Genomic DNA, 11,978 nt, shown 5'->3' with positions numbered 1-11,978 from the left:
CTTTTATCTTTTCTGACGCCCTTAACCGGGATTGGGCAACTTCCTCTGACTCATCCATCATGAGACTATAGTATTCATCGACTGTCAACTGATCCTGCAACATTAATCTCCTGGAGCCGATGTTATTCTCCCACGGGAGTACTGCCTCATGCTCGTACACTAGCTGATAGGGTGGGACCTGGATGGATCCGTGGCAGGCCATCCGATAAGCCCAAAGCGAATTGGCTAGCGAAGTATGTCATCTCCTAGCCTGCTCGGCTATCTTCCTTTTTATTAGCCTGATCAAACTCTTGTTTGAAGCTTCTGCCGATCCATTAGCCTGAGCGTAGTAGGGAGATGAATTGAGTAGTTTGATTCCCATACCAGCAACGAATTTTTGGAGCTCCTCTAAGATGAGAACCGATCCTTGGTCAGTGGTTATTGTCTGAGGAATCCCAAACCTGTATATGATATGTTCTCTTATAAAACTTATCACATCGGCCAAAGTCACGTTTTTCAGTGGTACGGCCTCGACCCACTTGGTTAAGTAATCCGTGGCTGCCAGTATGAATTTGTGTCCCTTGCTTGACGGTGGATATCTCTATCCGATCATATCGATGCCCTAGCCTCTGAATGGCCATAGTTTGATGATCGGGTTCCTAGCCGATGCTGGGGATCTCTGTACGTTTCCGAATCTTTGACAATCTTGACAGCTCTTGTAATATGTGAAACAGTCTTCCAGCATGGTCGGCCAACAATACCCTACTCTTCGCAGCAACCACTTCATCTTGTAGGATGATTGATGAGTGCCGCATATGCCATCGTGCACTTCGCACATTACCACTTTGGCCTCTTCTTTGTCCGGGCATCTCAGTAGCACGCCATCAATCGTCCTGTAATACAGCAGATCTTCGAGTAGCACATATTTTAGCGCTTTCTACTTAACCTTTAGGTTGGCTGATGACGATGGGTCTTTCAGGTATTTGATAATCTCTTGTCGCCAGTCATCGGCCTCTGCGCACGATATGCTTGCCCCTTCTGTCTACTCCAGCTGCATTATCTCTACTTTGGTTTCTGAATTCATCGGCCGGTAACCCGATGCCCCTTGGGTGAGGGAGTTCGCCTCAGTGTTTTGCTCTCGAGGAATATGAGTCAACGTGATTTGCTTGAAATCCTCTAGTAGTTCTTCAGCTGCTTCATGGTAGGTCCTGAGGACGTCATCTCTGCACTCGTATTCCCTAGATAGTTGTTTGATTACCAACTGGGAATCTCCCATGACTTCGACTGCCTCGGCGCCTATTTCTTTCAGCAGCTCCAGCCCTTTGATTAGTGCTTCGTACTCAGCCTGATTATTGGTCCGATACGGCTTGATTGTGTATGCGAACTGGAAGAATGCCCCCCGAGGCAAAATTATCATCAGGCCGATGCCACATCCGTGTTTGCAAACTGATCCATCGAAGAATACTATCCACGGCACGACCTCGACGTAATTGGCTTCCTTGTGGTGTTCCACTATGAACTCGGCCATTACCTATCCTTTTACTGCTGCCGATTCGTATTTCAGGTCATACTCTGTTAGTGCTAGGATCCATTTACCCATCCTTCCCTTCAGGACCAGGGTCGATAGCATGTATTTTATCACATCGGCTTTACATACGACCGTACATTCGGCTGCCAGCAAGTAATGCCTTAGCTTGGTGCACGAAAAATATAAGCACAAACATAATCTCTCAACTTCTGGGTATCTGGATTCGGCATCCAACAACTTTCTGCTCAAGTAATATACCACCCTTTCCTTGACTTCTACTTCCTGGATCAATACCGAGCCGATAGTTTTCTGATCGGCCGACAAATAAAGTTTGAAGGGTACCCCTTTTTTGGGTGGCATGATAACTTGAGGGGTTTTCAAGTATTCTTTGATCATGTCAAACGCCCTCTGGTGGCTCTCCCCCCACGAGAATTCTTGATCGGCTTTTAATTTCAACAAAGGATAGAAGGGTTCGATTCTTCCAGATAGGTTTGATATGAACCTCCGGATGAAATTAATCTTGCCGATCAAGGATTGTAACTTTGTTTTGTCTTCCAGGGTTTGAGTGTCGTTTATCCCTTGGAGACATCCTTGGGTTATCTCGATTCCTTTCTCGTGCACCATGAACCAGTTAACGCTAGATTTTTGCAAATAGTCGTTAGTGATTGAAACACGGTGAAAGACCAAATCGGATAAAAAGGCCCGAATCGGCTGGAGGCAGAAAGCTGGATGCAAAGGGATTGCAGCCGATAGAGTCCAAATCGGACAAGGATGGGAGTCCCATTGAGCCAAAGCTTGGAGATAAGTTCGGTATTTAACTGTGAGTCTGTGTAGATTAATTAGGGTTTATCTTGAAGTTTGTTTAGGATTCTGTTATTTAATTAGAGTCCGGACAGTAAAGTTAGTTAGTAGTAGATTCTTATCTGGTTAGTTATATCCCGGGGCTATAAATATAGGTGTCTGGGGTCCTTGTAAATTATCTCTAGATCAATTCAACTTGGCGCATCGCCTCAAATCTTCGACTTGCTTGAGCTTTCGGCGCGGGGTTTGTCAGCTTCGCAATGTAAGTTCTAGTTCATCAAACCCATCGATCAATTTAGAAAGAACTGTCTCGGTTAAAACCGATCTTCTGCCTGGTTGATCGGCGGGCTAAGTTCTACTATTATTTTAATATGTTTTAGCCTAAGGTAGTGGTAGTTCTCAATCAAGTCCTCGCAAGTTCTTATGTCTGATCTGTTCATATGAGTCTTGTTGACCCGATTCTATCTTGGTTCGGTTCGATCGATTGGGTTTGCCAGGTTCGTGTTATTGGATTAGATTGAGGGCTTGCGAGGGCTTATTGCCAGAGTTCTAGCCGGCATTATCTTAAGTAATCTATTGACTGATTTGTTAGCCTCATTGATCTTCGTATTTCTGTGGTTATATCGCGCTAGACTGCATACTGTCTCGGTTAGGTCTGATCTATGTATGTCTGGTGTAATCTGTCCATAGAGATCTATCCGATCGGCTGAGTTCAACGGATCGATTGATGGATTACGTTGTTTTGCTATCTCGTCACTCGCATGTTACAATATTCACCTAATGCTATGCGTGGTTATGCTTAGATCTATATTGTCTCGATTATGTTCGATCTTCTAGATCTAGTATAGGTATACGTGTCATTGGTTGTTATTGTTTTATGTTGATGATTAGTATAGCATTCCAGTATACGTGTATTTCCACATTTAGTTCCGTATCGACTGGTAAATTCATGTGCGATAAATACCGAAGCGGACCGATTGGCCAATTAATCTTAAGACTATCTTGGTTAGATCCGATCTTTTAAGATTTATCGACTGCTTGGCCTATTTAGTGTTTATCCTGCTTTTGATTTAGCCGATTGGGCATGTTTTATAATTGTTATCATAAAATTCATGTAAAGATGATCGTCTAGTCTATCGAGTAGGGTCCTGGAGCGGTATCGGCTGTTCGGCCGATAGCGGTTTCGGGGTTAACTATTTTCCATGTAATATCTTGTTAGTTAGAGGATCAAACTCACTGGCACGTCCAGTATTTCTAAGAATTAGTTCCTGCACTGGAATGGTCTAAGATTGATTCCTAGACCTACGTGTGTGACCGTTGATTGTTATTTTCAGCGTTAACAGAACCCCAAGAATTCTCCAGCTAACACTTGGTTGGATTCATCTTCAGTCCGTATTGCCTTGTTCTTTCCAGCACGCGCCGAAGATTGCCCAGGTGTTCTCCCACTGTCCCGGATTTGACTACCACGTCGTCGATGTAGATTTCCACCAGTGAGCCGATCAGATCCTGGAAGATGTAGTTCACTGCCCTTTGGTAGGTTGCTCCGGCACTTTTAAGTCTGAATGTCATCATGACCCATTCGAATAAAACGATTGCCCCCGGGCATCTGAAAGCCATCTTGTGGATGTCTTCTTCTGCCATGAATATCTGGTTGTAACCGGCGTTGCCATCCATGAAGCTTATCATCTTGTGTCCGGAGGCCGTGTCTACCAACTGGTCGGCTATTGGCATTGGGTATTCATCTTTCGGGGTTGCTTTGTTTAGATCTCTAAAGTCCACGCAGACCCACAGCTTGCCGTTTTTCTTGAGTACGGCGACAATATTGGACACCCATTCTGCACCGACAAGGCCGAATGAATTTGGCATCGTATAGCCTAGTGATTGTTGCCTTAATCGGTTCATACATTTTGGGTTTAAGCCTTCTCGGTGGTTGCTTGAAGGGCCAATAACCTGGTTTAATCGGCAGACGATGTTCGACGATTGATCGGCTTAGACCTAGCATCTCGTGATATTCCCATGCAAAACAATCCACATACTCTTTCAATAATTTTATTAATTCCTCCCGGAATTACGGGGTCAAATTTGCACTTATGTATGTCGGCCTTGGCCTGTCTCTAGGTCCTATGTCTATTTCTTCTAACTTATCGGCGACATAAATCCTTGTCCTAACTTGCTATCCAGGTCATCGACTGCTTCGGTTAAAGTGTTTACTGGGACTCCTGATCACGTATCGGCTGGATCCCAGTGTCCGATACGCTCAGGAATTCCCCCGACCAGGACTTCCCAGAGATGCATTCATAGCCTTCGGCTTCCCACGTGGGAAGGTCTGTCATGGCTATGTTTACTGACCTATCGGCTGCCACCACTTCCACTTGATCCCCATGTCATTGTATCAAGCTTTGGTGCATGGTAGAGGGGATGCAGCAGTTAGCGTGGATCCAATCCTGGCCGAGCAACAGACTGTAGGATCCTTTTCCATCGATGACGAAGAACGTAGTCGGCAGCATTTTGCTTCCGACCGTGAGCTCAACGTTGAGGCATCCTTTGGCTTCTGAAGAGTTGCCCTCGAAGTCCTTGAGCATCATGTTAGTTTTAATAAGGTCTTCGGAGGTCTTGCCCAGCTTCCTGTAGGTGGAGCGTGGCATCAAGTTTACTGTCGCGCCGCCATCGACTAGCATCTTCGTCATCGGCTTTCCATCGACATGCCCCTGGATATAGAGCGGTGGAAGGTGCCGATGGTCCTTCTCTGCCGGCTTCTCGAAGACGGCTGGTTGTGAAGGCAGTATGAGCTGGGGAGTTGCCTCCTGTAACTCGTCATCAGACCAATCGGCCCTGAATTCCGCTGGTAGAATAACTACCATGTTCACATCGACCGATGGTTTATGGACTTATGACTTGATGTGCCATTCTTTGCGTGTCCTCTTGGGTGTCGACGGCTGTTCTTCACCTCGTTGCTGCTGAAGCTCATGTTGGCGAAGTCGTTGCAACCGTCTCTTCTGATTTTTTGCGAACAAGCCGCTGGGACACCACTGGTTAGGCTTCATTTGTGGCAGCTACTCTTGATCGTTGTAGTACTGGTCGATCTCCTCCTCATCGTAGTCTTCACATTCTTGTTCCCGAGGACCTAGCCTGTCGTGTACTGTCAACATGGCATCGTGGTGGCGTTCTTGACCTCCTGAGGCATGACTGCCGGCTGGTGTAATCCCGCCCTTCGGGATTGCATTCTGGGCAATCTTCTTTTGATGGCCGCCGTATCCTCTCTTCCCAGCAGTATTGAAAGAACGGGCAATCCCAATGATCATCATATCGGACGATTCTTCGGCTAGGTAGGCAACTCGGTGTTGGAATTTATCTTTCCTGGCTTCTTGGTATCAGATCTCATGGGCCAATACTTTCTGCACGAGATGAGCTAAACTCTTGAATTCTTGTGCTGAGAATTTCTCTCTGATTTGGTCGAGTAGGCCTTGGAAGGCTAGCTCGGCGAGCTACTGATCCCTCAATTTCAGCCGATAGCATCGGCTTCTTACGTTGCGGAACCATTGGACATAGTCATGGACCCACTCGTCCATCTTTTGTCTGACTGTGGTGAGATCGGTCAATGTCATCTCCTATACACCCGCGAAGAAATATTTGTGGAAGTGTTTTTCAAGATCGGCCCAGTTTCTAACCAAATTGGGTGGCAGGGACGAGAACCAAGTGAAGGCCGACCCAGACAACGAGAGTGGAAAGAAGCGCACTTTCAGCGCAGCTTTAGCCAATGCTTCACCACACTAGGCTAAGAATCGGGTGACATGCTCAATGGTCGACGTGCTGTCTTGTCCCGAGAATTTGGAGATATCCGACACCATGTACCGGTGAGGTAACGACACTCTCTCAAACCACTCCAGGTATGGACGTCGATACATGGTTGTTTGTTCTTTCGGCCTTACGCCGAAGCACTCTTGCATGACCTCCGCTATGTGGTCCGTCCAATCTTCATCCCTGAACTGCCCCCTGGGCACCGGATTAAGTCGGCGGAATTGGTTCTCGTAGATTGGCTCCGGCCGATGTGGCCATGCTGGGGGTGGTTGGTACTGTTGATTGTCCCAATAGTATGGATCGGCGTGCCGATCGTTCCTTGGTGGGGTCCTCTCCTGGTAAGGTTGCCTTGGCCTCTCCGAGATCTCCTCCAAGTGCATGCTAGGATTGTGCGGTATCGGCTCGTCCTCCCTTAGGTCTCTTTCATCCCTGTACTGCCGAAACTTAGGTCTTTCTCCATCTGGGAAAATACCTGGGCCCCCTTTGGTGTGATTCCCCATCGGGAGCTCCATCGGTCACCTGCCGAATTAATCCCGACAGGGTATTTACCAATACCCCCGATTGGTTGATGAGGGCATGGTGTACTGTCGAATCTACTATGTCCTGTAGATTCGGCTGGTTTTCTAGGGGAGGGTCGCTACCTTTCCCTGCATCTCCTCCTTTCCGACGCTCTGAACTTGGCGTCGGAAGCTGAGATTTCTGCACCAGGCCACCCCGAGTCATGTTGAAGGACTCAAGGCATAGTTTCTGAAACTTGTCCATGTGGCGCTGCACGAGGGCCCGTTGTTCATCGGTGAGGCTCTCCTAGGTGATGGGGAGAATGTTCTCCGTGCTGACTTCCTTCGCGGCCATTGCTGTTGTCTTGTCTTGACGTGCGCTTGACTAACCTGAGCTGGGTTCTTGACACGGGTCCCACTGGGCGTGCCAAAAATGTGTTGACACTGAAAATAACAATCAACGGTCACACACGTAGGCCTGGGAATCAATCTTAGACCATTCCAGTGCAGGACCTAATTCTTAGAAATACTGGACGTGCCAGTCAGTTTGATCCTGTAACTGACAAGATATAACATGGAAAATAGTTAACCCCGAAACCGCTATCAGCTGGACAGCCGATACCGCTCTAGGACCCTAGCCGATAGACTAGACGATCGGCTTTATAGGAATTTTATGATAACAATTATAAAACATATCCAATCGGCTGAATCAAAAGCAGGATAAACACTAAAGAGGCCAAGCAGCCGATTAATCTTAAAAGATCAGACCTAACCGAGATAGTCTTAAGATTAATTGGCCGATCTGTCCACTTCGGTATTTATCGCACGTGAATTTACCAGCCGATACACAACTAAATGTGGAAATACACGTACACTGGAATGCTATACTAATCATCAACATAAAACAATAACAACCAATGACACGTATACCTATACCAGATCTAGAAGATCGAACCTAATCGAGACAGTACAGATCTAAGCATAACCACGCATAGCATCAGGTGAATATTGTAACATGCGAGTGACGAGATAGCAAAATAGCGTAATCCATCAACCGATCCGTTGAACTCAATCAATCGGACAGATCTCTATGGACAGATCACACCCGATATACATAGATCAGACCTAACCAAGACAATATGCAGTCTAGCGCGATATAACCACAGAAATATGAAGATCAATGAGGCTAACAAATCACTCAATAGATTACTTAAGATAATGCCAGCTAGAACTTTGGCAATAAGAACTCGCAAGCCCTCAATCTAATCCAATAACACGAACCTGGCAAACCCAATTGATCGGACCGAACCAAGACAGAATCGGGTCAACAAGACTCATATGAACAAATCAGACAGAAGAACTCGCGAGGACTTGATCGAGAACTACCACTATCTTAAGCTAAAACAGATTAAAATAATAGTAGAACTCAGCCGCCGATCAATCAGGTAGAAGATCGGTTTTAACCGAGACAGTTCTTTCTAAATTGATCGACGGGTTTGACGAACTAGAACTTACATTGCGAAGCTGACAAACCCCGCGCCGAAAGCTCAAGCAAGTCGAAGATTTGAGGTGATGCGCCAAGTTGAATTGATCTAGAGATAATTTACAAGGATCCTAGACACCTATATTTATAGCCTCGGGAAATAACTAACCAAATAAGAATCTACTACTAACTAACTTTACTGTCCGGATTCTAATTAAATAATAGAATCCTAAACAAACTTCAAGATAAACTCTAATTAATCTACATCGACTCACAATTAAATACCGAACTTATCTCCAAGCTGTGGCTCAATCGGACTCCCATCCTTGACCGATTTAGACTCTATTGGCTGCAATCCCTTTGCATCCAGCTTCCTGCCTCCATCCGATTCGGGCCTTCTTATCTGATTCGGTCTTTCACCGTGTTTCAATCACTAACGACTATTTACAAAAATCTGGCGTTAACAGTCACTCAATCATTGTGTCATGCATTTTGCTTCACTAATCTCTACTATTATAAAAAGGAGTATTGATTCTGTCAAATTTTCGTCCACCGACAGCAGCCCAGAACTCGTGTTGGGACTCGGCTCGTTTATTCTGGCCCAATGTAGCTTCTGCTCCACTCCCTCCTCGCTGGACTCTCTGGCCCAGCGTTGGCCTTATCTTGAACTTTCCACGACGAAGAGGAGTTCTGGCCGCCACGCTTCGCCTGCGCGTCCTCGTTTGGTTTGGCGGCTTCTCGCCGAGCCGCACTACGCAGCCGGTACGAGCAAGCTCCATCTTCTTTTTGTTTTTTGTTTTTTTACTTTCCTGATCACTGCTAGCAGCAGATACATCTTGTTACCCCCATCTTTACACTTGCGCTTATACTAAAAGGATTGTTTGCTCACATATCCCTTATCGTAAAATCTAAATGGTGCGCGCGCATGATTTATGCTTAACGAGTGACACGCGCTTAGCTGTCCGATCCTAAGCGAGGGACGCATGATTTATGCTTAACGAGTGACACGCGCTTAGCTGTCCGATCCTAAGCGAGGGACCATGCCAGCAAAATAAGGAACCAATCTATCTAGTCGGAAGACTAAGCAAAATAAGCGCAACATACAACCAAAATTCACATGACAGAGTCACGAATGCCATACATTGGACTCATCATTCTCATATGGTTCACAACTTTATTGTTACACATATCATCCAAGCCTCTGCTGTCATACCCTTTACCAATAAAAGTTCCATACTTTAAAACAATACATTTATTGAACTCAAACACAAGTCTAAAACCATCTCTACACAGTAGAGGACCACTAACTAGATTCTTCTTTATTCAAGTGATATGCTGCACGTTTTTGGGTTGCACGGTCTTTCTCGAACTAAACTTCAGATCGATCATACCAACACCATGAACAGCCGCAAGTGACTCGTTTTAAAGCAACAAGGAGAAACCTCTCCCGACCTGATAAGAAGAAAATAGGGAAATATCAGCACCCACATGAATATTAGGACCAGTATCAATCCACCAATCAAGTGAATGAAAAACAGAGAAAACAGTAGGTAACAAATTACCATACCCCGATGTTCCACTGTCCTTACTAATAACCATGTTAGCAGCCTTCTTATCCATGCGATCAGGACAATTCTTGGCCCAATGCCCAGGTTTACCGCATACAAAGCAGTCACCCTTGGCCTTTGCCTTGTCTTTCTTCTTAAAGGCGGTAGTAACATTTGGTTTGACATCAGGCTTGACTTTCTTCTTATTGTTGTGGGATGCATGTGCGTTCTTCTTCTACAACAAATTGACGCTAGAATATCCCTCTACCTTTTTGCCTTTGTTATCCTTTGCTCTTGTCTTCTCCTCAACACCCAAAGAGCCAATAAGATCAGTAACACTGAACTCCTGTCTTTTGTGTTTTAGAAAAGTAGCAAAGTCCGATCAAGAAGGTGGTAGTTTGGCAATAATGTCACCGGCTAGAAACTTGTCAGGCAACTCACAACAGTTGTTCTCAAGTTCCTTTGCCAGCATTTGAATTTCATGAGTCTGTTCTACTACAGAACGATTATCGACCATTTTGTAGTCATAGAACTGCTCCATGACATGCAACTCGCTGCTAGCATCGGAAACTCCGAACTTGGCCTCAAGTGCATCCCACATCCCCTTCCCCGAAGGCATGTGCATATACACGTCCACTATGTTGTTAGCCAATACACTAATCAATGCCCCACGGAACAGGCAATCCACCGACTCAAATTTGGCCTCCTCATGTGAGAGAGGTCTTTCGGTCGGTTTGCCCCGTGAGACAAAGAAGCATTGTATGGTTGTCAACCAAAAAAGTGCACATGTTTTCCATCTCTTATAGTTTGAACCATCAAAAATATGTGGTTTTAATGCAGCAGCAAAACCAACTACCGAAAAGGACCTATATGATTTTTGGATTGGTGGAAATATGGTCACATTTTGACATATTTTAATCCAAAATAATAAAACAACATGCATAGCATTCATAGAGAATAATCTAAAAATTAAGAACGGAACATCTAACATCATGCTTAATATATAATAAGCATAACCCATCATTTGATCATCATATAGCAATGAAACCATTGCTAATAGGCAAGTTAAATCTAAGAACAGAAAGAACAAGAGAGCAACGGTATACCCTGAGAATGGCCCTCTGCTGGTGTTTGAGGTAGTACCGCCTCCGTTGGTGTTGTTCCATTCCCGTTGGCATTGTTGCCATTGTTATGCGCGTCGTCGCCGTGGTTGTGCATACCGTTGCCGTGAGCACCACCATTGCCGCCATCGGAAGACATGACGAGGATGTGCAACAAGCAGTCGTGCGAGTACACTCCCCAAAAACCTTAGCACCCGCCACCAGAGAGGAGCAAAAGAATGGAGAAGTCATTCGCTACTGGTCTCGGGAGGAAGAAGAAGAATATGGAAACCGAATCCCACGCCCCCTGATTTTGTTATGTGATCGCACAATTATCGTCTGCGGACGTTACGTGCAGCGGTCGGCCGGCCGAACCGATGCCGACACCGATGTCACGGACCATTTCAACTAGTCAATAAAGAGTCTCCACTAACTCTCTATTTAAGTTGAGATTCTCCACTTTAATTCTCCAAGATGGTATTATTGTCTCTACTATTAATTACGGGTTAATGGAATTTTAATTAAACTTAATTGGCCTAGCCCATTTAGTCAACATGTACTGGTCGGCCTCATGCAGCGCTAAGATGAGAGAAGCATACAGGAAGGGGAAAGAGAGCGAAAGAGACATAAGGAAGAAGAAGAGAAAGGGGCACTTATATATGAGCAGCCTTAGCTATTTTAATTATCGTTTTGCTAATTGTATTACCGGGACAAACTTCCACGTAGGCCCCTCGTAGGATGAACCGCTATTAAAACCACCTAGGGAATTAAATTGATACAGTTTAAATACTTGAGAGAGTCTCTATACCCAGTTTTGCGATTCAGTGATATGAATCAAACTCGTCCCATAGTAGAGGGTGTCGAAATAGACATATTTTTCTTGGGTTTTGAACCAAATGAGTGTATGGTGAGGATCTCACTATAGATCAATACCAAAGGAGGCTGTCGAACAATATTAAAGTCGAAACGGAAGCCCGAACCTCTCTAGTTACCTTGCCACAAGGCCCAGGACTTACCCAAGCTTGAATTCCACTCCTAGTCACCGTAGTTGACTACCTGATGACCATGAGCAAGAGCCTCAACCATACCAACTTGTCAACCACAATGTCGCTTTGCATAGTGAAGAAGCAACTGAGCTTCCTTCCCAGTCACCGTAGTTGTCTACCTGATGACCCTAAGCAAGGGCCTCAACCATTCCAACTTGCCAAGGGTGAGAAGACCACTCGTATTGGAGATAGACTAATC

At 45.4% G+C, this 11,978-nt stretch overlaps 1 protein-coding gene across 1 annotated transcript; it reads right to left on the bottom strand.

Annotated features, from left to right (window-relative positions):
- Positions 1-1,021: 1,021 nt before the first annotated feature.
- Positions 1,022-1,507, bottom strand: LOC107303436 (uncharacterized protein YpeP-like). Its single transcript, XM_015842787.1, has one exon. It carries the CDS (start codon positions 1,505-1,507, stop codon positions 1,022-1,024), a length of 486 nt encoding a protein of 161 aa, XP_015698273.1.
- Positions 1,508-11,978: the final 10,471 nt, after the last annotated feature.

This window comes from Oryza brachyantha, chromosome 12 (assembly GCF_000231095.2).
Source record: "Oryza brachyantha chromosome 12, ObraRS2, whole genome shotgun sequence".
Classification (NCBI taxonomy): domain Eukaryota; kingdom Viridiplantae; phylum Streptophyta; class Magnoliopsida; order Poales; family Poaceae; genus Oryza; species Oryza brachyantha.
This window is presented reverse-complemented; position numbering and strand designations above follow the sequence as displayed.

What these genes read in the sequence shown, in the direction of transcription:
- LOC107303436 (XM_015842787.1), bottom strand. Translation starts at nt 1,507, where the DNA reads ATGGCCGAGTTCATAGTGGAACACCACAAGGAAGCCAATTACGTCGAG.